This window comes from Dysidea avara, chromosome 4 (genome assembly GCF_963678975.1).
Source record: "Dysidea avara chromosome 4, odDysAvar1.4, whole genome shotgun sequence".
Taxonomy (NCBI): Eukaryota; Metazoa; Porifera; class Demospongiae; order Dictyoceratida; family Dysideidae; genus Dysidea; species Dysidea avara.
The window spans coordinates 40,413,800-40,436,594 of record NC_089275.1 but is presented as its reverse complement, the minus strand read 5'-3'; the positions used below and the strand labels follow the sequence as shown (position 1 = coordinate 40,436,594).

Genomic DNA, 22,795 nt, shown 5'->3' with positions numbered 1-22,795 from the left:
TTACATATAACAAGCATCTCACCATACAAGCATATACTACTACAACTACTTCCAGTAACACTTTCCAGTGTGTACAGCGTACCCCTCATGTAGTACTTACATCACATGTCACATCATCACATTCTGATAGCACTGAAATTGCTTGCCTCTTCACAATTATGTACCAGCAGTTTTGTAGATATGAGATTTTATAAGAGCCAACAATAGATAGTCTAAACCAGTACACATTTATCAATTAGTTTTAAACCAGTACGCATATAATCAATTTGGTAATTAATCTTTTGACAGATTGTACTATAACAAAGGACATATGTTTATAATGTGACAAGTACAACAATAATAGACAACACAGGGGAAGAATTAGGGTGAAGCCCTGTCCCTTTTCTCTCCTTTCAGAATAATTTGTGGTGTTGCTCATTTTACATGACTAAGCAACCCATGATCATGATCAGGCTTAATTCAAAATCTTTCGGTGCACCTTGTGTCTGTAATATACAAACAGTCTGACATAGATCAACATTAGGTAGGACATTATACATTATTTGCTACTAAGCACAATTAGGATATCAATTGTGAATTGTATATTATAATGTGCATGCAAGTCCTACAGCAGCTATTATAATAATTTTGTGTTTCCGGCTTTCCCACCCCACACACAAAAAGCCATGTTTTTCCATATAAAAAAATTAATGTATCTTTTTTATTGCTTCTCTGGTTAGCTATGTATGCAATCAATCTGGCTTTACACCATTTTGTAAAACTTGGCAAGAAACTTACAGTACATATATTACATTACATTATCTCAGTCCACCTTCTCAGTAAACACTACCTATGTATAGTATTATTTATTATTATTATTATACTGGGCAGACAACACCAGCTGATTGTGCCCAGGGAACAAGACAAACAATTACAAAAAAATCAATAATTACAATAAAGCAGTATGTTCACGTTGAGCTGAATCCTCAAAAACATTTAATAACTCATGGATGCAATTACCGTAAATATAATTTGCTTTTGTAAAATAATTTTTGTATGCAAGTATTTGTACGAAAATTTCTTGCACGAAAATTTTTTTTGCATAAGATCGAACTTCTCTAATAGAGCAGTCATTCGCGTAAATCATACGAAAATATTTCTATACGAAAATATTTCTACACGAAACTTTTTGCACGAAAATAATTATATAAAAGCAAATTACGGTACACACGATCTTGAAATTTGGCTCATTTGTAGTACTGCTAGCTTGACCCACTAAAAATATTTTTGTTCAGATGTTTGACATAATATTTAGCCAATCAAAATTTTCAAAATACATTTCCTATGGGGAAGCCATATAAGTACAGTATCCATTACAGCCCTTTCCCGAATTTGTGATGGAGCCAAACTGTACATGTCTGTTGTTGACACCTTTGCTGTTATACCAATAATCATCTGGTTGGCTGAAATGTTAACTCTGTTGAGAAAAAAAAATCCACTTTTAATTTTTAGCTGTTTTTCAAGATTCAGCTCATCGTGAATATACCATATAGATATGAATAAAACTAAGTACCGCATTGCATGCAGTGGATCAATTGTCACAATCTCTTGTATTTCAGGAAGGCATTGGTATTGGAACAACCTTGCATTACCATGCACTGTGATGTAGCTTTTTAGCATCCCATACTGTACGATAATCACAAATTTAATGCTGTAGCTGTATTAATTAACACTTAAATGCATACTGCTGATGATTCAAAAATGCATATGGCCAGTTAAACATTAAATAATAGCATGTTTGTACAGTGGTTACATTACAGCATTGCATGATTAATGTTAAACTTGGCTTCTCGAATTTTTATGAAGTGATTTATCTTCATTAACTTAAGGTCTTCGATACGTTGTCCTGATGACCAGTATTGATTAGTGACTACTGAGTCTGGTGATTCTGCTTGAAGTGAGTAAATCAGTTGAAGTTCTTTTGTATAAAACTTGATAGCAGGTAATGTTTGTAGAGTATTGTCATGGTAATCAGATGTTTTAAACAGAAAAAGATGACCCAACAGAAATAAATTATCTAGGTGTTTACTGTCACAATGTGGTAAGATCTTTTTAACCATGGTAACTGCTTTTTGTGCTATAGTTCCTGTAGGATATTTACTATTGTATGCTTCTATTGTTTGAATTAATTTTGGATAGTCCCTTTGATACATACATCGTTGAATATTTTGATTCAATGTTCTACTCATTTTATAAACATCTTTTAATATTGTGCGACAGTCACTGATAAGTGAGTTAATTTCATCATTCAATGAAGGTAAGGATGTAGCAATGTTTGGTAATACCATTAGAGCTCTTTGTATTGACTGTAAAGCTGCCATAATATAATGTGGGTCTTGTACTGTCCACATGCTGATCGTTTTAAGGTAGTTTGGCAACATGAAATTTTCAATCTCAAGTATTTTATATTTAAAATAGTTACTATCATGACGACGTAATGATGATTTGTCTAATACACCAAAACATTTGCGAAACTGTTCAATCATTCCTTTAGCAACTGAATCCCTTGTAGCTAATTCACCATTTGGCGACAACTCAATCACTTCATTACTTCCCATACACTCAATGATGTAGTGGCTGATAACGGCATGAACTTCCACACAACGTTGTGTGCTATTCTGTGAAGGTAGTTTAATTTGAGTAAACTGCACTAGGCCATAGTCCCAAAGAAGATCAACATCATCTCCTGCTTCATGTTCGCTAATAGTCCATAAATTGTGCAACACTGCTGTTTGTAGTGATGTTCCAATTCCAGTCCATAATATTAACGACTTTATTTTGTTTGATAAGGATTTTGTTAGTAACTCCAGTGTTGCTTCAATACAACTCTTTACAGCATGTTTACGGCTTCTTGCAATGTCATTTTTGTCAAAAGCTTTTAATCCTTTATCATGTAATTTAGCTTTCACATTTTGAATGGCTTCATAATAACATACGTTAAGTCGCTTCAAACTATGAGATAATTGTCTTCTAACAAGGGAGAGAAGCAATGGCCACAGGTGTACATCTTGAATTAGTTCATCAAGTAAGCTCACATCATCTTGTGATAGTTGTCTGGTATCAATCACCTTACAGGTCAGTAGAGTGATAGCTTCACTTTGCTCCATTGGACCTACACTAACTACCTGTTTGGTAGGTATGTATTGTTCAATACAATTCATCCTGGTAGTGAGGACTATTTTACAGTTACTAAATGCCTTCACTATTGGCTCAGCATCATCAACATGCCACACGTCATCAATAATGACAAGAAGATTACGACAATAAAGACTTGTAAGTTGCTTGATTTCCTGTTCAGCATGATTGATGTCACCTTGTTTTAAGTATTCACCAGTTAGCAAGTGATATAATTGGCTCAGTTTCACACTGGGATCAGTAGCTTGTGGTCCAAGTTCTATCAACACAACACCATCTGTAAATTGTTCCTTTATCACAGGATGATAACATAAAGCAATGACAATAGAAGTCTTGCCAAATCCTCCTGCTCCAGTAACTGTTAAACATGTTCCATAACTATCAGGGTCAATGGTGGATTGACATAGTTTACTAACGATTTCATTCATTAAATATTCACGACGCACATAGTCGGGAGGTAGTGGTGGAGGTGGTGGACACTGTATCCCTGTAGTAGAGCATATTAATAAATAATCAGTTATAATTCACGTGCGCACGCACATACACACACACAAACACAAATGCACACACAAGCGCGCGCACACACACACACACACACACACACACACACACACACACACACACACACACACACAAACGTACACACACACACATACACACACAAACACAAATGCACACAAACACACACCACCTATACATAATTATATTCTATGTACATCATACAGTGTGGTAGTACATAATACAGATCCCTTAGCTAAATAAACAGCATCACCAAAATACCCATTGCTGCCATTAAAAAACAACCATGAAAAGTACTTTATACAATAGAAGTACTTTATATGGAAATATCAAAATGCATCTATACAGAATTTTTTTTTTTGTTAAAACCTGATGATTACATGGTCTGCATGAAGTCACTTAGTGCATATCCACCATTTTACACATATGCAAATCTACACCTGACATTATCAGTGGAATGTGACGGAGTGCCAAAGGCAAGTTAATGATGATTGCACAGTAGGTACTGCAATTTGCCAACAGGCACCAGTTGTGTGGAAGTGCTATCAAACAGTGAAAAAAATCAAGCCCATAGCCTTAGTAGATTTCGAGTTATGCTTGTCTGAAGGTATCAGTCAGTCAGCAGAAAATTTCACTAGATCTTTTTTAAATTCATAGCAACTTACTGGAAGCATTTTGGGCCACACTGGAGGCACTTTCAAACTTCTCTCTATATAATCAATACTGCCAAGGTGCCATGAAGGTATTGTGTAGTTGGTTTAGGGGTGATATTTTTGCCAGAAAAGCTCAAAACTTCTAATATACAGTACAGTCCAATGAAGGAGAAGTAATCGCATTTGACTACTTTGACTTACACTGCAGCACATATTATCAAACTCTCTCCACATGCTTCATTCTAGGGTAAGTAAAAACAGTGGACCTGGGGACCAAGGGATCCTGAAACCGACTATATTAGGGTACTCACTCGCATGCTGTCCAACGAGCATGCATAATGTTATGAATCAAAGATCAAATACCCAGTACAAACAATTATTGCAAGGAAATAGTGATTGCCATGCAACAGCTTGACAAGCAATCATCATGTTTCATGTGGTGCATGAAGGTGAAGACAATGACAGAGAAAGAGTGGTCTGGCTATCCAAGACTAGCCACTGTGACATAAAAAAGTATCTTACAAGTATGGAATACAAGAAAATAAGAAAAGCTATTTCTCGGTGGGTCCTTGCTCCCTGGGTCCACAATTTTTTACCTTCCCAAGGAATTGGGGCAGTTCTGCATCAGGAGAATAATGGCCTGCTTATGTCAGATACAGAGAAGAAATGTGCATAAATTGAAAAAAGGTTCCTACCCTAACTTGGGCAGTTGAAGAGTTCTCAATGCATCTCTGGAGAAGATCATTTTGTTTGGAAACAGAACATAAACCTTTGGTACTTTCATTGAGTACAAAGAATTCAGATAACTTGTGCTGCACTTTGGATTAAGATTATAAAATGGTACAACTTTTCAAATGTTTGTATGCACACCAGCTACAGTATACTTCTGCTCATCCCAGATGTTCTTTTCAGATTTCCACTGCACAGTCAAATGAGTTGCATGACCTACCAAGAACCAGTAGAAGTTAAAGTAGTGTCAACCCTCCCTGCTACTACATATCACCTGACAAAACTACAAACGGCTCAGAAATTTACAAAGTAGGGCAACCCTACTTTGTAAATTTCTGAGCCGTTTGTAGTTTTGCCAGGTGATATGTAGTAGCAGGGAGGGTTGATACTACTTTAACTTCTACTGGTTCTTGGTAGGTCATGCAACTCATTTGACTGTGCAGTGGAAATCTGAAAAGAACATCTGGGATGAGCAGAAGCATACTGTAGCTGGTGTGCCTTACAGTGTACATGAAGGACAGCATCATAACCCTATGGCAGGCAGGCAGGCAGGCAGGCAGGCAGGCAGGCAGGCAGGCAGGCAGGCAGGCAGGCAGGCAGGCAGGCAGGCAGGCAGGCAGGCAGGCAGGCAGGCAGGCAGGCAGGCAGGCAGGCAGGCAGGCAGGCAGGCAGGCAGGCAGGCAGGCAGGCAGGCAGGCAGGCAGGCAGGCAGGCAGGCAGGCAGGCAGGCAGGCAGGCAGGCAGGCAGGCAGGCAGGCAGGCAGGCAGGCAGGCAGGCAGGCAGGCAGGCAGGCAGGCAGGCAGGCAGGCAGGCAGGCAGGCAGGCAGGCAGGCAGGCAGGCAGGCAGGCAGGCAGGCAGGCAGGCAGGCAGTAGAAAATTCCATTGAATATTTTTTTTTTTAAATTTCATAACAATTTATTGGAAGCCTTTAGGATTATACTGAAGGCACTTTTGGGCTCCGTTATACCTAACCAATACTACCAACCAAGGTGCCAGGATGGAGTTGTGAAGCTGGTTTTAGGGTGAATAATCTGGCTAGGAAACCCAAATCTTCATGATTCCTAATATGCAGTACTACTGTACTGTATGATTACATATCAAACAGTACGGTAGTACTATTTAAGTAGGTATCCCCCCCCCCCCCCCCCCCAATCCCAAAAATGATGTGAGCCACCTAAAATTCCACCTACATATGCAACAAAAATCACCTTTACGGAACAATACTAATCCATCTAACATAAAGTTTAAAAACAATAAAACGGCAGTTAGATATAGAATTGTTAAAAATCATGAAAACTTGAAATTTCATCTACCTGCCAACTTGTGTGTGTGTGTTCTCTGTGCATGCACCTTGTCTTTCCCTTTCTCTTCAATCAGACTAGTCTTCTTCCTTCTTCATGCAATGAAACCACATTAAGGCACTAGTAGTCCCTATCAACACTTTCCTTGAGTAGCATATTTAGATGCCAGAAAACTTATTTAAGCACTTATGCCCTGTAGATACAGGGGCGTAGCCAGGATTTTTTTGAAGGGGGTTTGAATTTAAAGTGGAATGTCTTAAGGGGAAGGCCTGGGTGCTTCCCCTAGACCATGTTTGGACGAAAATGATGCATACACAAAATGTGCCCTTAGGCAGTAATATTAAAAGGTGCTGTTTGTACATCTAACTAGCTAAAACCTACACACTGCTGTTTATACAGCTTATAGAAACTATAAACCTATTGTAAAACTATTAATCTTCACTTTCAGACAGCATACTGACAGTCAACTTCAATTTCCTAGCACACGGAAACCTCCGACGCCACACTCGAGTCCCTTAGTTGGCAATACTTCTTTCCAGCTATACATTTTTCTCGGCCGGTCCTCCTGTTGATGGTCAATAACTTCAGGTTTGGCTTGTACTCCAATATGTTCGAAACATCACATGCCCACATGTAACAAATAAACAAACCATTCATCAAGTAAATATACATCAATTTGTGCTAACCTGACACATGTATAACACAACCACTCAAGTTTAGTAGCTGCTGCCTTGTAATATGTCTCAACTGACCATTGAACAGTCCTCCACCATTTCACTCGCGCCATTTCAACCATGCATCACGTGCGCAATTGATCACGTGTTACATTAGATATGCTTTGCAATCAATCAGCATTAATGTGATGTGACCTTCAAGAGTAGTACAGAGGAGCGCCAGTGGGCAAGTAGCTACCGGAGAGATCCAGGGTTGTAAGATTTGGTGTGATTTTTAATTTTTTAAAAATCTGCCTCTGAAAGGGGGGTTCGTCCGAACCATCCGAACCCCCCCCTGCCTACGCCCTTGAGATACCTATAACTTTACGATACATTTAATACCTGCAAAGAGTGATGCAACACCTATTAACATGATCTTGCATGGTTGAATAACAACAATTGAGCACTGAGAGCGCACCTCTTAACAATGACCACAATGACATACCCCGTTATTATTGATCTAGCTGTGTTTACAATGCGAAATAGCAACAGTCCCCTGGAAGGTGAGAGGCTGACTTGGCTCACTCTATTACAGCAGTTACCCTTATAGAACCACCACAGGTGTATAACTGTACAAGTACATGAAAAAATTTGGAATTTTTCAACTAGAGTAGGGACCATAGCACATCGATAAAAAGTACTGAAACAAGTTGCAGTAGTCCATGATATTAAATCACAGTAAAACAATAAGAAGTGTTATATCCCTACTGTGCATTTCCGTTACGGTATCTCAAGCGCAGTAGGGATATAACACTTCTTATTGTTTTACTGTGATTTAATATCATGGACTACTGCAACTTGTTTCAGTGCCTTTTATCGATGTGTTATGGTCCCTACTCTAGTTGAAAATTCCAAAATTTTTGTGTACTTGTTTGTAAACTGTTTATGTAAATAATTTTGTTATGACTGGTGAACCCACGCATACCGCATCTGAAATGGTGCCGCACACCCCAGCTATAATATCAATTATCGTCTGAAAAGTGAAATATCCATTACGCTTGGTTGTCAGCTATGTTCAACCCGTTACACAGCATTTTGAATCAAGAACGTTTCCGGAAGCACCTCTATAATCTACACATACCAAAAGAAATGGTGCCGCACCCCAACTTTATTAATTATCGTCTGAAAAGTGAAGTATCCATTACGCTTCGCTGTCGGCTATGTTCAACTCATTACACAGCAATACGAATCAAGAACTGTTTGAAAAGCACCTCTGCAATCAAAGTAGCCACTATGAAAAATACGGACGATTTCCATTTAGAAGGGAAGCCATCATGTGTTCGCGCCAAATTGACACCTTTCCCTGTCAGCAAAGATGAATGGGACACAAAGGAGGACACTGGTAAGTTCATGAAGAATGCATTGTACATACTGCGGTATGCCAATAGGCACATGTCGGGCTGAAGCGACGTCCAACAGTGAAAACATCAAGCCCATAGCCTTAGCCGTTATCGAGTTACGCTTGTCTGAAGTATCAGTCAGTTACTTACTTAGTCAGTAGAAAATTCCGTTGAATAAATTTTTTTTTAAATTCTGTAGCAACTTGTTGAAAGAATTTCAGATCGATCTGAAAGCTTGTTTGGGCTTAGTTTTACCTCACCAATACTGCCTCATCGTCGTCAGGGAAAATTGAGGCTGGTTTTTGGGTGATGTTATTTCGTGGGCCACGCCTACTCCTTTGTAGTCCCTACTATACAGTTACTATTGTACTGTATGATGCTATAAGAAATAAAACAAAAAACTAGTATATGAGGTAAGGATCCAAGCAATAGAAAGTATATAGCGAAACAAGAGATAAATGATGGTATTACAGCATAGCTTAGTGGGAAAATCCCTACTTTGGCATTGAACAAATTTTCATAACATGCCAATGTAGGGATTTTCCCACTGAGCTTTGCTGTAATACTATGAAACTATGCTCTATAAAATTAAACAGACTATAAAAGACTGGCTATTAAAGAGCTTGTCATAAAATTATGTCAGTACCTAAAAATGATGTAACCATGCAAACTACATTATGTACATGCATGTACATCAATGCTATTAATGTATAATGGTTAATGATCGATTCCCATTACAGTTATAATTTATATTAAACATATTGTGAGTTTGTAGATGGCCTTGCACTATGGCAGGTACCAATGCTACTGGTACTATATCAAAACGAACCTTTTTCTAATTTTGTAAGGTTGTAGTGTAGTCGCTCTTGAAATGCTATTCTTGATGATGCAGAACCTGTGTAAATAATATATATGAGATAAAAATAATTATTGATGTAATAATATTGTACATTTCCTTAACAGGACAATATGATAGTGGAAACTGTTTTAAAGTTTTCTATATATAATTTCACAGCCCATGGAATCATTGCACAACCAAAAATTGACATACGTAATTCATAATTTACAGAACAGGAACAAAGATAAATGATCCAGGCTTGTTGATTAAGTTAGCAGTAGCACAAAGTGTTTTTCCAGCTGTTTAGCATTGTAACAGGTGATTAAACAGGCCACTTCAAGGTGGTCATTGAGTTGCACACTTATTATGCTGGTTTATGGCACTGTTATGTACTAGCCACCTGCCTGAGTGAAATACATGGACATGCAATATAAGACAGGTGCTAACTTGTGTCTTTTAGCAATACCTACCTGTAGCAACTTGCTTTGTAACTGACTACCGTAAAACAGGTTATTTTCGAAGGAGTTTAATTTTCAAAATATTCTAAGAACACAGCTCCTACGAAATTTTACACTTTGAATATAAAGCTACCTTGTGCCACTGAGAATGACCGAATTCTGTCCACTAGTATTAACATAACTCCACATTTCATCATCTCGGGTAGGAGAAATACTGAACAAATACATGATACTATATCTCTTTCAGACAGATTCTCTTTCCGTACCTAGCAGGCCAACACCTTTGCTTATAATTTTTAGATGCTACAATGGCCACACCCACAGCAAATCGACGGTGAAGAATGCTCATTTTTCACTGGCAAAAAATATAGTGGAGCAGACCCAATACAATAACACCTAAAGAATGTTGCAGTTTCGATTATACCGCTACGCGTGATCACTATCTTTACTTAATTTAACGCGCATTTACAAAATAATTTTAGTGGCACTAAGCATGACAATAGAACATTTGAAAATTATCCTTTCGAACTTTATTTTAGCAGCTGCTCTTCGAAAATTTCCCCTTCAAAATTAACCTGTTATACGGTACTTAATTTACTGTTTTTGCAGTTTTATTGTCTGATAATTACTTTGTGGTTTATTTGCATAAATAAATGCAACCTAGTAAACAAAATCAACTCCTTAGTTTATAGGGTACCTAAGTATGTAGTTTAGTTTATGGTGAAGCTTGTACAGCATGATTTGATGTTGACTGTATTTAACTGTGTTGACTGTTATTAAACTATGTTGACTGTTACCATGTCTTAATTACACATATATATATACCTGTCTTAATTACACATATATATATACCTTGGCTGGGTTGTGATATTATTGGAGTAGTGACCACTGGGGTTGACCCAACCCTTACTGATGAATCACCTGATGTCTGGTGTAGTGCTGTACGATGATGTGATCCAGATGATGAGCTCATACTATCACTAGGTTGTGGTATATTAGTAGCAGTTGTAGTGGGTGGTGGTAAACTGAGATCTACCAAATGGTCTGTAGTAAGAGGGAAAAGTCTAGTAGCTATACATATCCAATTACAGTATATGCTTCTGAAAAACTATTTCCAATTGTAAATCTAACTATCAACCCGATATAATTATATTACTGGATCTGCAAGAACCCCACATGCACACCTTTCGAACTCCATATTTTATTATCTATAGTAGATAGCCAAAGCAATGACAAACCAAAGTGTCAGCTCTAGAAGCCAAGAACTTTGGAAGTTACAAAGCTAGAAAGTCGAACTCACAACAGAAAGATCAATTTGTACAGTCATACATAAATTCTTTACACATGTCAGCATGTCAGTATATAACATATCTATGGTACAGTGACAATCTATAGGCACTTAATTATAACCTTACATCATCAAATTCTCCACTACTGGGTAAGTTTTGCTCCTTCCTATGACCAGGGCAAAAGTAAAAACATAAGAAAAAACCACTTGTCCAACCCAAGGTAGACTAATGCTCAAATTCCACATCTACTTGAAAGCACAGACACGAAAAAGGATTTTCGAGATCTATTGCTTTGGAGAACATGTTACCACCATGGTTGTTGCTGTTAATACTTTCCTTTATTGAATTTTTCATATTTTTCACCCACTGTGTTGATTGCATTCTACTGCAAAATTAGGCTTGTGTCAATATGTGGATATGTGGGGTTCTTGCAAATCCAGTCACATAATGTGTTAATTAATCTATACAAATGGCAGTTCAATACTGTAACTAGATAATGGATGATAAGTTAAACAAGTTACATATTAAGCATGTTACTGCATAATACACTGTAAGTTAAGAGTCCAGTCTAAGATTACTAAGTTCTAATTCTCACTATACAGTGTAATTCAAGGATTAATTTTAAGCATGTTAGCTTTGAAACCTTTCATTACTACAGGTCATGACTGAATACATAACTATTATACTATATAGTGAATTATGAATGTGCTTGAAATCTGTGTAAATTACTCCAGAGGCTTCTAACTATTTTAAGGACCAGCCAGGAGGTCTCTTATTGTTATTTGAATCCTTGTTTACCTTTTAAAGAACAAAGCACATTATGCATACCATGTTTTAATTAATGTATTATGCATACCTTGGGGGGGTAGTGATACTATTGGAGTGCTGAATACTGGAACCCTAACTGATGAATCATTTGATGTCTGGTGTAGTGTTGTGGGATTATGTGATCCAGATGATGAGCCGACACCATTACTAGGTTGTGATATATTAGTAGTGAGTGGTGGTGAATCAAGAGCTTTGAAAAATTCTATCATAGAAGAAAATAATTTATTAGCTTTGCATACTTACGCAATTATACTGAAAGATAAACAATTGATCTAACCTTTAATTCGATACAATACAGTTGTCTATGCAAACCAGATCTCATAAACAATTCTAAATTGCAGTTACAGTAGTATACATCAACAAGTAGCTACACAAAAATTTTTGGAATTTCCAACTAGAGTAGGGACCTAGCACATCAATAAAAAGTACTGAAACAAGTTGGAGTAGTCCATGATATTACATCACAGTAAAACAATAAAAAGTGTTACAACCCTACTGTGCTCAAGATATTGTAATGGAAATGTACGGTAAGGATGTAACACTTCTTATTGTTTTACTGTGATAAAATATCATGGACTACTCCTGACCAACTTGTTTCAGTACTTTTTATTGATGTGCTATGGTCCCTACTCTAGTTGAAAATCCCAATTATTTTGTGTACTTGTTTGTTGACTTTTTTGTAAATAATTATTATGATTGGTGAACCCACACATACTGCATCTGAAATGGCGCTGCACGCCCTAGCTATGTTAATTATTGCCTGCAGAGTGCATTACACTTCGTTGTCAGCTATATTCAACCCATTAAACAGCATTTTGAATCAAGAACTGAACCTGTTCAAAAAGCACCTCTGCAATCCCAGCATACCAAAAGAAATGGTGCCGTGCGTAGGCCTGCGCCTATTATGCCGGCATAATTTTGAGAATAATAGGTCACCAATTTCATGAGAATAATTCCGGAATAATAGGATGGTTACAGGCATAATTTTAGAATAATCGGACGACCACGGGAATAATCGGTGGAATTGGAGGGCGTGTCTCTTCTTGATTACCTAGAAGAAAGAGTTAAGCTACTACAAATGATATAAAGCTGACAGGAGTGCTGGCTGAAAGGAGCTGAAAGGCCTCTAAAAGATCGATATACTCTAATAGAACGCTCAAATACTCTAATAGAGCAGTCAGATAGTTTCATGTTAACAATCTGCAGCCAGCATCAGGGATTTAACTGCATGATTATCTGCAATTCTGAAACTTGTACATCTTATACCAGTGTATCTTCTTCAAGTCTTTGAGCATTATTATCTACCTAACTTAGCTATACAGTAGTTAGAGCATATTATTATAATACACTAATAATTAAGTACACTTGAATTATTACTGTAGATACGTAGCTATTCTAAGTCTGCTGTAACTGTTATGGATAGAAAAATGATGTGTAAGGTGGAATGCCTCATACATGGCTATTAATAATTCGGACAAAACTACTTATAGCAGCATCTTGAAAACTAAGCGACTAGCCACAGATATATACTGAATGAGAATAATTATGGAATAATAGGTTGGATACAAGAATAACAAAAAGAATAATAGGAGAGTTTTTTGGGAAATTCTTGAAAGAATAATAGGTAAAATTTTGAGCATAATAGGCTCAGGCCTAGCCGTGCGCCCCAGTTATATCAATTATCATCCGAATGAAAAGTAAAGTATCCACTACACTTCATTGTTAGCTATGTTCAACCCGTTATACACAGCAGTACGAATCAAGAACCATTCAAAAAGCACCTCTACTAACAAAATAGCCACTATGAAAAATACGGGCAATTTCCGTTACGAAGGGAAGCCATCACGTGCTACCACCAAATCAACACTTTTAGCTGTCAGCAAAGATGAATGGGACACAAAGGAGGACACCGGTAAGTCCATAAAGAAGACATTTTACGTACTGCAGCATGCCAAAGGCACCTCTCGGGCCAAAGCGACGTCGAACAGTGAAAAAATCAAGCCCGTAGCCTTAGCTATTATTGAGTTACACTTGTCTGAAGGTATCAGTCAGTCAGTTACTTACTCAGCAGTCAGTAGAAAATTCCATTAATTTTTTTAAAAATTCTGTAGCAACTTGTTGAAAGCATTTCGGGTCAATCTGAAAGCTTGTTTGGGCTTAGTGTTACCTAACCAATACTACCTCATCGTCGTAAGGGTAAATTGAGGCTGTTTTTTGGGTGATGTTATTTCGTGGGCCACGCTTACTCCTTTGTGGTCCCTACTATATAGTACTGTATGACAAGGTTATTTTCACTATCACGAGACCTGAGAATAAATGTGTGGTGTATTATAAGTGGATAAGACAATTTCCCTAAGTGAATAAGTTAAAAGCAAGAGAGCCACAAAGCAGGAGGCTGTTGTTACTAGTATCAACATTAAATTTACACTTTGAGTTATATTACAGTATGTGACATTCTGTGTCAATGCTAATTACACTTGTATTGTTCAGAAAACACACTGTAAACTAACAGTAGAGGTACTATATTTCTGGTTTTGCCAATATTTAATTTTGCTTGATGCAGGGCCATGGTCAGGTCATTCTGGGACTGCAATGGAGGTCATAGTCATGCTCAATTTTTATTGATCTATAATTATAGTAATATTGACTACCTGTTTTCATGTGATACACAATTACATGTGCAAAGTACATGCAAACTAGGAGCATGCTCCCCCAGGGAAATTTCTAAAAACAGATTCTCTGAAATGGTTATTTTATATACAAAGTCTTTTTCTCCTGTTTGTAAACATTAGACCAAGCACTGTAGCTAGAACACTGGCTATATATTCTACTGACTGTTCTATTAGAAAATCACACTGACTGATTTTTTACACAGTATAAGTAACTGAAGAGTGGTCTAGCTGGACTGTGAGCTCCAGCCCTGGTTTGATGAATATTGTAAACAACTATCAGTAAAAAGATTGGGTGGTGATTTAATATGTGCATACTACAGGTGAACAGGAGCTTACAGCTGCTGCAATGGAGGCTTATTGAATCCACCAAGTACCACATAAGAGAGTGATGGGGTACAATACATACAGAAATCATCCTACTGTACCACTTACACATGTGTCTAATATAGAGGCTAGTTGTGAATAATCGGATAATTATACATCACATTTTATTTAACAACATACATACCATTTCGTAAAGTATCAATAAAGTTCCTTGAGGAATCATCATGACACAACATTTTCATAATATCGCAGAACACACTCATGCCTTGATCTTTAGTTACATTGCTTATAAGATCTCCTACAATTGCTTCATTGATTAGTTCATTAGATGGAAGTATTTTCAACTCAGCCATATAATCAGAAAATGATCCATGCATAAATTGCTTTAGTTTATCAATAGTTATTTTATAGTCTTTTGGTAGGCAATGACACAATCTTGTATAATTCTTCTTGAGTAATAGCAGAACTAAACATGTATTGTGGTGAAAAGACAGATTACAAACAATAACACTTAATTTTATTATAAATTTTGCTATGCGTGCAATAAAGTTCAGTAATATTGCCATCTCAGCAAGTTTGAATCATGAAATTACTATAGTAGCACACATTTTTTCAGTACCACTACACATCAATTGTGACCAGGCCTGCGAAAATAGGGCATGTGGGCACAAACTACAGCCCATCATATAAAGGTTATATCTTGGTACAGGGAGAGAATATGTACATTTTTAACTTGCATTATAAAGCCAACTGAATTTTGTGTAAGTAGTGAAAATTGCATGACCATAGCATGATGCTTTACAAAGTTATGTATCATTAAAATTTGAAAAATAAACAAAATTTATGTGTTCACATGCCCTATTTTTGCATGCCCAGTCACAATTATCAATTATAGGATGAAAATAGTGTTTGTAAGAAACACATAACAAAAAATCCATTGACGGCATGTGAATTAATACAGTATACGTAAAATCATTTCTGATGATTACCTTTTGAAGAGGGATGCAATCTAATCCTAGTAAATGTTGCTTGATATAATTGACTGCTAGCACCTAAGTAATGCAGTACACAAACAATGAAATGAGTGATACATGATTCACTTATGTACTAGATGATTTTGAGTAATGTTGTTAATCACTTGATAATGACAGAATATTAGTACTGTATGTTGTACTGATTGGAAACCAAATACTTCGTTCGACATGTGTAATTACCACATAACATTAATTTTGAACCATTTGCAAGTTTGAATTTAAACTTTTTCATTGATGTTTTCTGTTTATTATGTAGTGGTATTTAAAAGCACTGATCTATGTACATGTACCTACTAAGGCTGTACTGATACCACATTTTACAGCTGATGTATATATCCGATATTTTATTGTCTATTTTCAATATGGGTTTCTAATTAACCAATACTAAATGTTCAGCCAGTACTTTAGCAGTGCAGCTGATACACATTATTTTGAGACATACAATATTAGAGTACATAGCATGACCACCATGTATGACTGTGTTGATTTACTAAATTTCAAACATATCATAAAGTTTCCTACTTATACAAACTTATCTGGTTTGGTCAGTGTATCAATAATGTATCGCCAAAAAAGTGGTATATACAAAAACCCACAAAACGACCAATTTGGGATTCAAACCCAGGCCAACTCATACAACTCCACAGCATAGCTACAAACTTGTGATTGGAGTGATTTTAATAGTACTTATTAGATCTGCATCAAATATGCCAGCATAATAAAAGCATAAAATTGGAGTGCTATGCCAGCATAATGCAAGGATTATAAATAAGCAACCATAACTCAGGTGTCACACACTGTACAAACATGGAACAAAGAGTTCGTACTCCCCATGAACAGGCAAATCTGATGGTATAAAAGTTGAGCTTTGTTTTGGTATACACTTGCACCAAAATGAATAAAACGTATATAATTTTTTATGTAGCATGCATAGTTTATTTCAATACCTCTTGTGACAACGGCTAGTTCTTGTCCAGTGGGTCACAATTTGTGCATTGTTTATTAAAGGTGCACAATTATTTTGTATACTACAGATTCATGAAACAGGTACACACAGTAAAAAGTAGGCATGTGTCTATTATGCCAGCATAATTCTGGAAGAATAGGTGACTGAAAGAATTGGAGAATATTCTGGAATAATCGGATGAGTTCCAGGAATGATTGGTACAAAATTATAAGTTTTCTTTGTAGCCTGATGCAAAAATCTTTTGAATACACCACTGAAACAGTGCAAGCATAAAAACGGTTGAAAAGATTGAGATACTCTAATAGAGCAGTCACTTACTCTAATACTGCAGTCATTCATTCTAGTAGAGCAGTTAACTTTGAGCCCATAATTCTAATATAACACAAATCCATAATTAATATGCTTATGTCTGGCACAAATTTCAGGAATGATTTTGGGAACAATAGGGGTCAGGAATCCAGTCTCAGGGTTACCAAGTTATTACTAAAAAGTATGGGACCCTGGCAAGACCAAACTACATACAAAACTAAACAATTATACATGGCTTCTCAACAGGTAAACAGATCAACTACATCTCAAGTAGTGGAAGCAAGGGAATTAAAGATCCTGTATGAACAGGAGATTGCAACACGAGCTGATTTTAATTTGGAAATTTTGTAAGCATCTGTCAAATCGCTATAATTCAATTCCACACCAAAATTTCCGCTCATACAGTATTTGGGGCATAATGGAACACAACCTGGAATATTTGGGGTAAAAATAGAGGAAATGTTAGAGCACTACTCAGAGCTTATTAGGAAATTGCAATAGCACAATAGGCTCAGGTCTAATTGACACAGAAACTATAATGGTTAGCTATGTCCTCACACACCCAATTCATATACCTACTACTGTCACACCTTCCCATTCTAAACCCTGGATCCACCTCTTTCTATTGTTAGTATAATTATTTCAGTTGATGTGGTAACAATTGTAGTATAATTATTTCAGTTGATGTGGTAACACTTGTTTATTATCTTTGAGATATTCTTTTTACAAACAAAAATGCAAAAAAACACATAATATATATCTGAAATGTATAGGATATAGAAGCAAGCATAATAGGCAGAAACTTAATGCCTTGTTACAGTGCATCTTTTTGTATGCAGCTAAAAATGCTTTGTTGTAGTCTAACATTGGTCATGATTTTGTGAATGACTTCTCTATTAGAGTAGTTCGGTCTTATAATATTATATGTAAAAATAAATTCGTGTCAGAAATGTTTGTACATGTTTTGCATACGAAAATTGTTTGGCAAAGAAAAAAGCACATTACAGTATGTATGTATGTTAGCATAATGCAGCAATTCAACAAAATTACCCACCAAATCGTATTTCACTGATCACCATCATCAACTGATGTGATGTAGTAATAGTCTCCAGTTGATTACACAGATCAAGTACTTCTTCTCTACAGCTCATCCTCTCAATCAAACAATCCAGTATTATCTTATTAGCAGTAATGGAGTCACTACTACTCAATATCATGCAAATCTGATCATCACTGATATAATCCTGCAACTTCCCAACACTTTGTTCATAGCTATCAGGCATCAATTGTAGTATAGTGTGATAATGTGCCTTGAGTTCAGTGAAATCTACAAATAAAATATGTAATGAACATTAAATAACATTCACATACTACAGTTGCAAAGATACAGTGTATAGATGTATCAATATATTTCCTCTGGTGTATCACGATATAGCAATAAATGCACGATACAAAGTGGAGTCTAAACAATGGTCTATATTATGTCATCTCTATCACATATGTATGTACCTTTGTTCTGAAGCTTTCTTGGCAGATCCCTCTCTTCAACAGTAGATGCTAGAGGTAAACAAAAAAGACAAAATCACGTACAAATTTTGAATTAAAGTTTAAAGTTAGTTGATAATTATAATGAACATGATGTGCATAAAAAGAAAACCATTTTAACATGGAGAACTCTATTTCTACTTCTTCGTAATAACATAACTCATGTGCTTTTAGTTGAACAAACACGAAACCATAATTTCACACTTCCATGTATTGCCAAATTTAATGGTGTAGTTATATGTTTTGTTGTAGACAATGATAGGCTTGCAAGTCCAAAGAGACAAATTATGACCAAATTGAATATTTAGAGGCACTATGTAAGTTCTTGATTGACCCTATTCTAGCCAAAGCCAGGTCAGAAGGTAAGAGCAAAACTGTCACACTTCAGTGCACCTTGCATAGCATTCAAATTCCCACTAGAATTGAATGCTATGGAGATTCAGCACTAAAAGCGGAATTGCACTCTGTAACCTCATTAAGGAAGCTAAAGCTACTGTTGACAAGGTTCCAGTGATTAACAGTTGAAATCTGGATTGCACTCTTAGAGACTTGACAGTAACAGCCAGTCAATGGAAGGTATCTGAATGTTGTTGTGTGGTAAATTCAGTAATTCCATGTGGCGGCAGAGGTAACAGAGTAGATACCTGATAAGTATAATTCTAGGAATAGGGTTATGGGAAGGAAATGGAAAGCGGGAATGGCATCAACAAATGCACAATGTTTCATGAAGGTTATCATGTTACATAATAGTACAAGTTGGATTTTCTTTGCAACATTGTTCAATCCTCCACCACTTTTCCATTAAAGCAATTTAAACGGTCTAATAGAGCAGTCAGTCTGCATTAAATTTTTTTTGGGAGGGGGAGGGTTGACAGTCAAAAATGCTTTGTCACTTACACTTAGTAGTAGTAGTAGTAGTAGTAGTAGTATTTACAAGTTTACATCTTCTTCTACCAATAACGTTAACCTGGTCTGCTTTATCATCTAATGGTCCTTTATCAACACATTGGATAATGTCACTGTCTATTGCATCATTGTCTATCTTGGTTGTTGTGATCAGTCTTGATGAGTAAGCTATATGGGTGAATGAGACACTGTTATGTGCATGTATATGATGTATTACATAATAGACTATCAAACACAGGGCTTTACGGAATTTAATAACCTGAAGGCCATTTGTTTGTGATACAATAAATGCTACATTACTTAGCTTAAAAACAGGCTGGTACACAGTCACTCAGAAAAATTCTACTAAAATTTACAACTTTTATAGCAATGATGTATTAGCTTCTCTAAAGGCACTTTCAGCTTTATTATACCTATGAAGGTATAGTGAAGCTGGTCTCTGGTCTATATTAATTTTTATGGTAAAAAAAGGTATACCTCCATGATCCCTAGTACTTCAATAACATTGCACTCAACTACAATAATCATAATAATCATCATACCTGTCCTCAGTTTATCAGGAAGATCAGGCATTACTGATATCATTTTAAATAAGCAACAGAAACTTTTGTAATCCCTTGTAGCATCTAACTGAACTACTAGAAAGTTGAGAATCCTCTGACATCTGATTCTTGGGCTTTCTCCGTCGACAATAAACCTCTCCACGTCACTAGAAATTTCTAAATGTTGTTTGAGAATTTTAATGGTTAGTTTACAATTAGGCATTAAACTCTGATACAACAAGTCATAGTATCTGATCAGAAATGAAAACTCTGTTAAAGATAATAATGCTATATATTACAGATCAATTACAATTGTTATCTCACCAGGTTTTCTCTTTATTACATCAATCACTTCTGGACCATACATAGAGTGTGGTGCTATAGGAGACAAAGATTTATTTTAAATGAATAGCACACTGAGTCTTACAATTGGAATGGTCAATGAACAACAAAGAATGATGACATACATACATATCACAAAGTTGATAATGTGACTCGCTGAGCAAAAAACAGATGTTTTTCAAAGTTCTATTTTGCTATCAAAATGCATTGAAAAAACTACACATGCTACATAAAAAATTTATGCCTGTTCCATCGCTTTGGTATGTACTGAAACAAAAATGAAACCTATATATACACCATCAGATTAACCTGTTCATGGGGAGTACAAAACTCTTTTTGTTTTGTGTTTGTATAGCATACAGCACATGAGTTATAGGCGCTTATTTTATGATGCAGTAGAAATAATGTTTACTGTCTTCATTTCACTGATGATTAATGGCCTTCTTTTTTGTCCACATGGAAATGCATGCTATACCTTGATTGATTTGCCATACTGTTGTTGTACAAATAGAATTTATTATGTCTAGCACTTTAACTCCAAGACTATTCATCACAAAAGGCTGAACTTTGGCTATCCACTCTTTTGTTACTATAGATGACGGAGATAAAATAAACTGGAATTTGATGAATGTGTGAAAATGACCAGGTTTTGTTCAGCCAGTTACTTGTGCCTAAATGTGTAAATAGTACTTCAGTGTGCTGCAACTTCTAACATTTGAACATTTGACTTGCTCAGCAAATCCTCAATACTGACTCACACTTTCTTAATTTTATGGAAACCAAACAAATATATTCTTACTCGTAAGCAAGCACATACATATGTGACCTAATTTGGGAAAACCATTGATTTATGCACTGTAAGATAGGCAATTTTAAACACTTCAATTCAGCATAACCTGTGAAGATCAAAAGCTACAAGTTTGAAATTTTCACTGCCAACCATAGCGTTTACTCACTGTAATCCATAGCAAGCTAGCATTTGATACAACCATGATTTTTGAGCACCTTTTTCACCATGGTATATGTCGGTAACACAAGCATGTCACCATGGGTAGTGGTGATGTTGGGGAGGGGGGGTGGCCAAGCAATTGCTATATGAACAGAAAATGGCCAAGTAGGTCACATGGGGTGTCTCCAGCCTTAATATTGGCTCTCAAGACCACCTGTGCCACTGAGAATGAAAACATTTAGAAAATATTTGGGAAACTGTCCAAGGCTGTTCATGACTCAAGCCTTGTGTTTCAGCTGGCCAGTGGCATTATGAGGTGCCAGAGTGTTCCCAGTATCAGGCACACATCTCTAGAAATCCACTCATGACAAGCAACCTGAACAAATCAGTGGCATGGCTGTGATGCACATGTATAGTGTACTATATTGGTGTACCTATCCATTCACAGTGAAAAGTGAACTTCACTGGTATATATGTGCGTAGATCAACAATTATTAAAACTTTGATCACATTATAATGGTAGTTAAGGTTGATCAATTAAAGTCTTGTTTCACTTTTACTAAACCAATTAAAATCCCACATGTTAGCGTAAACCTAGTAAATTCAATGGGCAAAAATTTTACAAAATTTGCATTTCAGCTTTGTTTCACAATGTAAGAAGGTACTAATGCAAAACCCTTGGTAGTATTGTGATCCCCAAAGCAAGAGGAGTTTGAAAGTCATCAGTACTCCCAAGGAGATGTGAGCATTACACTGGACAGGCAGTTTACTATCGGTTTTTTTCACACTCAAGTTACCCAGCAATTGTTTATGGAGAACCTTGAAAGGACTGCATTTGTAAGTTATGACTACTTATTTAAGTGCCTGTAGTTTATTTTCCATATAGTCACTTTACAAATCAATCTTTCTGTTGATATAACACCTCTTGTAGGGTTGTAACCTTTAAGGCATGCATTGATGTCAATAACAGTATTGTGCAAACTAGTTGGGTTTTATGCTCAGTGGATTATAAATTGTTTATATTATTTATACACTGTGAAAAAGGTGGGATATAAGATGGTATTTCCAGTGGCTTATTGAATACAAATAAGCCTTAATATAAACACTGTATTATACTCATGTTATACTTTAGTATAATGCATACTATACTATTACATGTATGGTTTCAGTTTAATTACCACAATACTTGGAATAGCTTATATCTGATATAATTCCCACACTATACTATCACATATAAGGTTTCAGTATGTTTAACACATTTACTAAAGCCTTATAGGGATTGTTAGTATAATACAGGTTATACCAAGCTTTTTTGTATTCAATAAGCCACTGGAAATACCATCTTATATCCCTCTTTTTTC

At 36.2% G+C, this 22,795-nt stretch overlaps 1 protein-coding gene across 5 annotated transcripts in view; it reads right to left on the bottom strand.

The window, feature by feature from the left end:
• Positions 1 to 1,701: 1,701 nt before the first annotated feature.
• LOC136252132 (uncharacterized) overlaps positions 1,702 to 22,795 on the bottom strand; it is a 33,427-nt gene continuing 12,333 nt past the window's right edge. For 4 of the 5 annotated variants that reach the window (XM_066044516.1, XM_066044517.1, XM_066044515.1 and 1 more), the window contains 11 exons: positions 20,468 to 20,521; positions 20,144 to 20,413; positions 19,593 to 19,769; positions 18,660 to 18,707; positions 18,205 to 18,477; positions 15,830 to 15,892; positions 15,025 to 15,306; positions 11,873 to 12,046; positions 10,580 to 10,771; positions 9,261 to 9,326; positions 1,702 to 3,661 (listed from right to left, as the gene is read on the bottom strand). In XM_066044516.1, coding sequence (XP_065900588.1) covers positions 1,794 to 3,661; positions 9,261 to 9,326; positions 10,580 to 10,771; positions 11,873 to 12,046; positions 15,025 to 15,306; positions 15,830 to 15,892; positions 18,205 to 18,477; positions 18,660 to 18,707; positions 19,593 to 19,769; positions 20,144 to 20,413; positions 20,468 to 20,521 — 3,467 coding nt within the window. In that variant the 3' untranslated portion in view covers positions 1,702 to 1,793. The remainder of the gene's footprint in view (positions 3,662 to 9,260; positions 9,327 to 10,579; positions 10,772 to 11,872; positions 12,047 to 15,024; positions 15,307 to 15,829; positions 15,893 to 18,204; positions 18,478 to 18,659; positions 18,708 to 19,592; positions 19,770 to 20,143; positions 20,414 to 20,467; positions 20,522 to 22,795) is intronic. The other variant, XM_066044519.1, reaches the window with a different exon arrangement.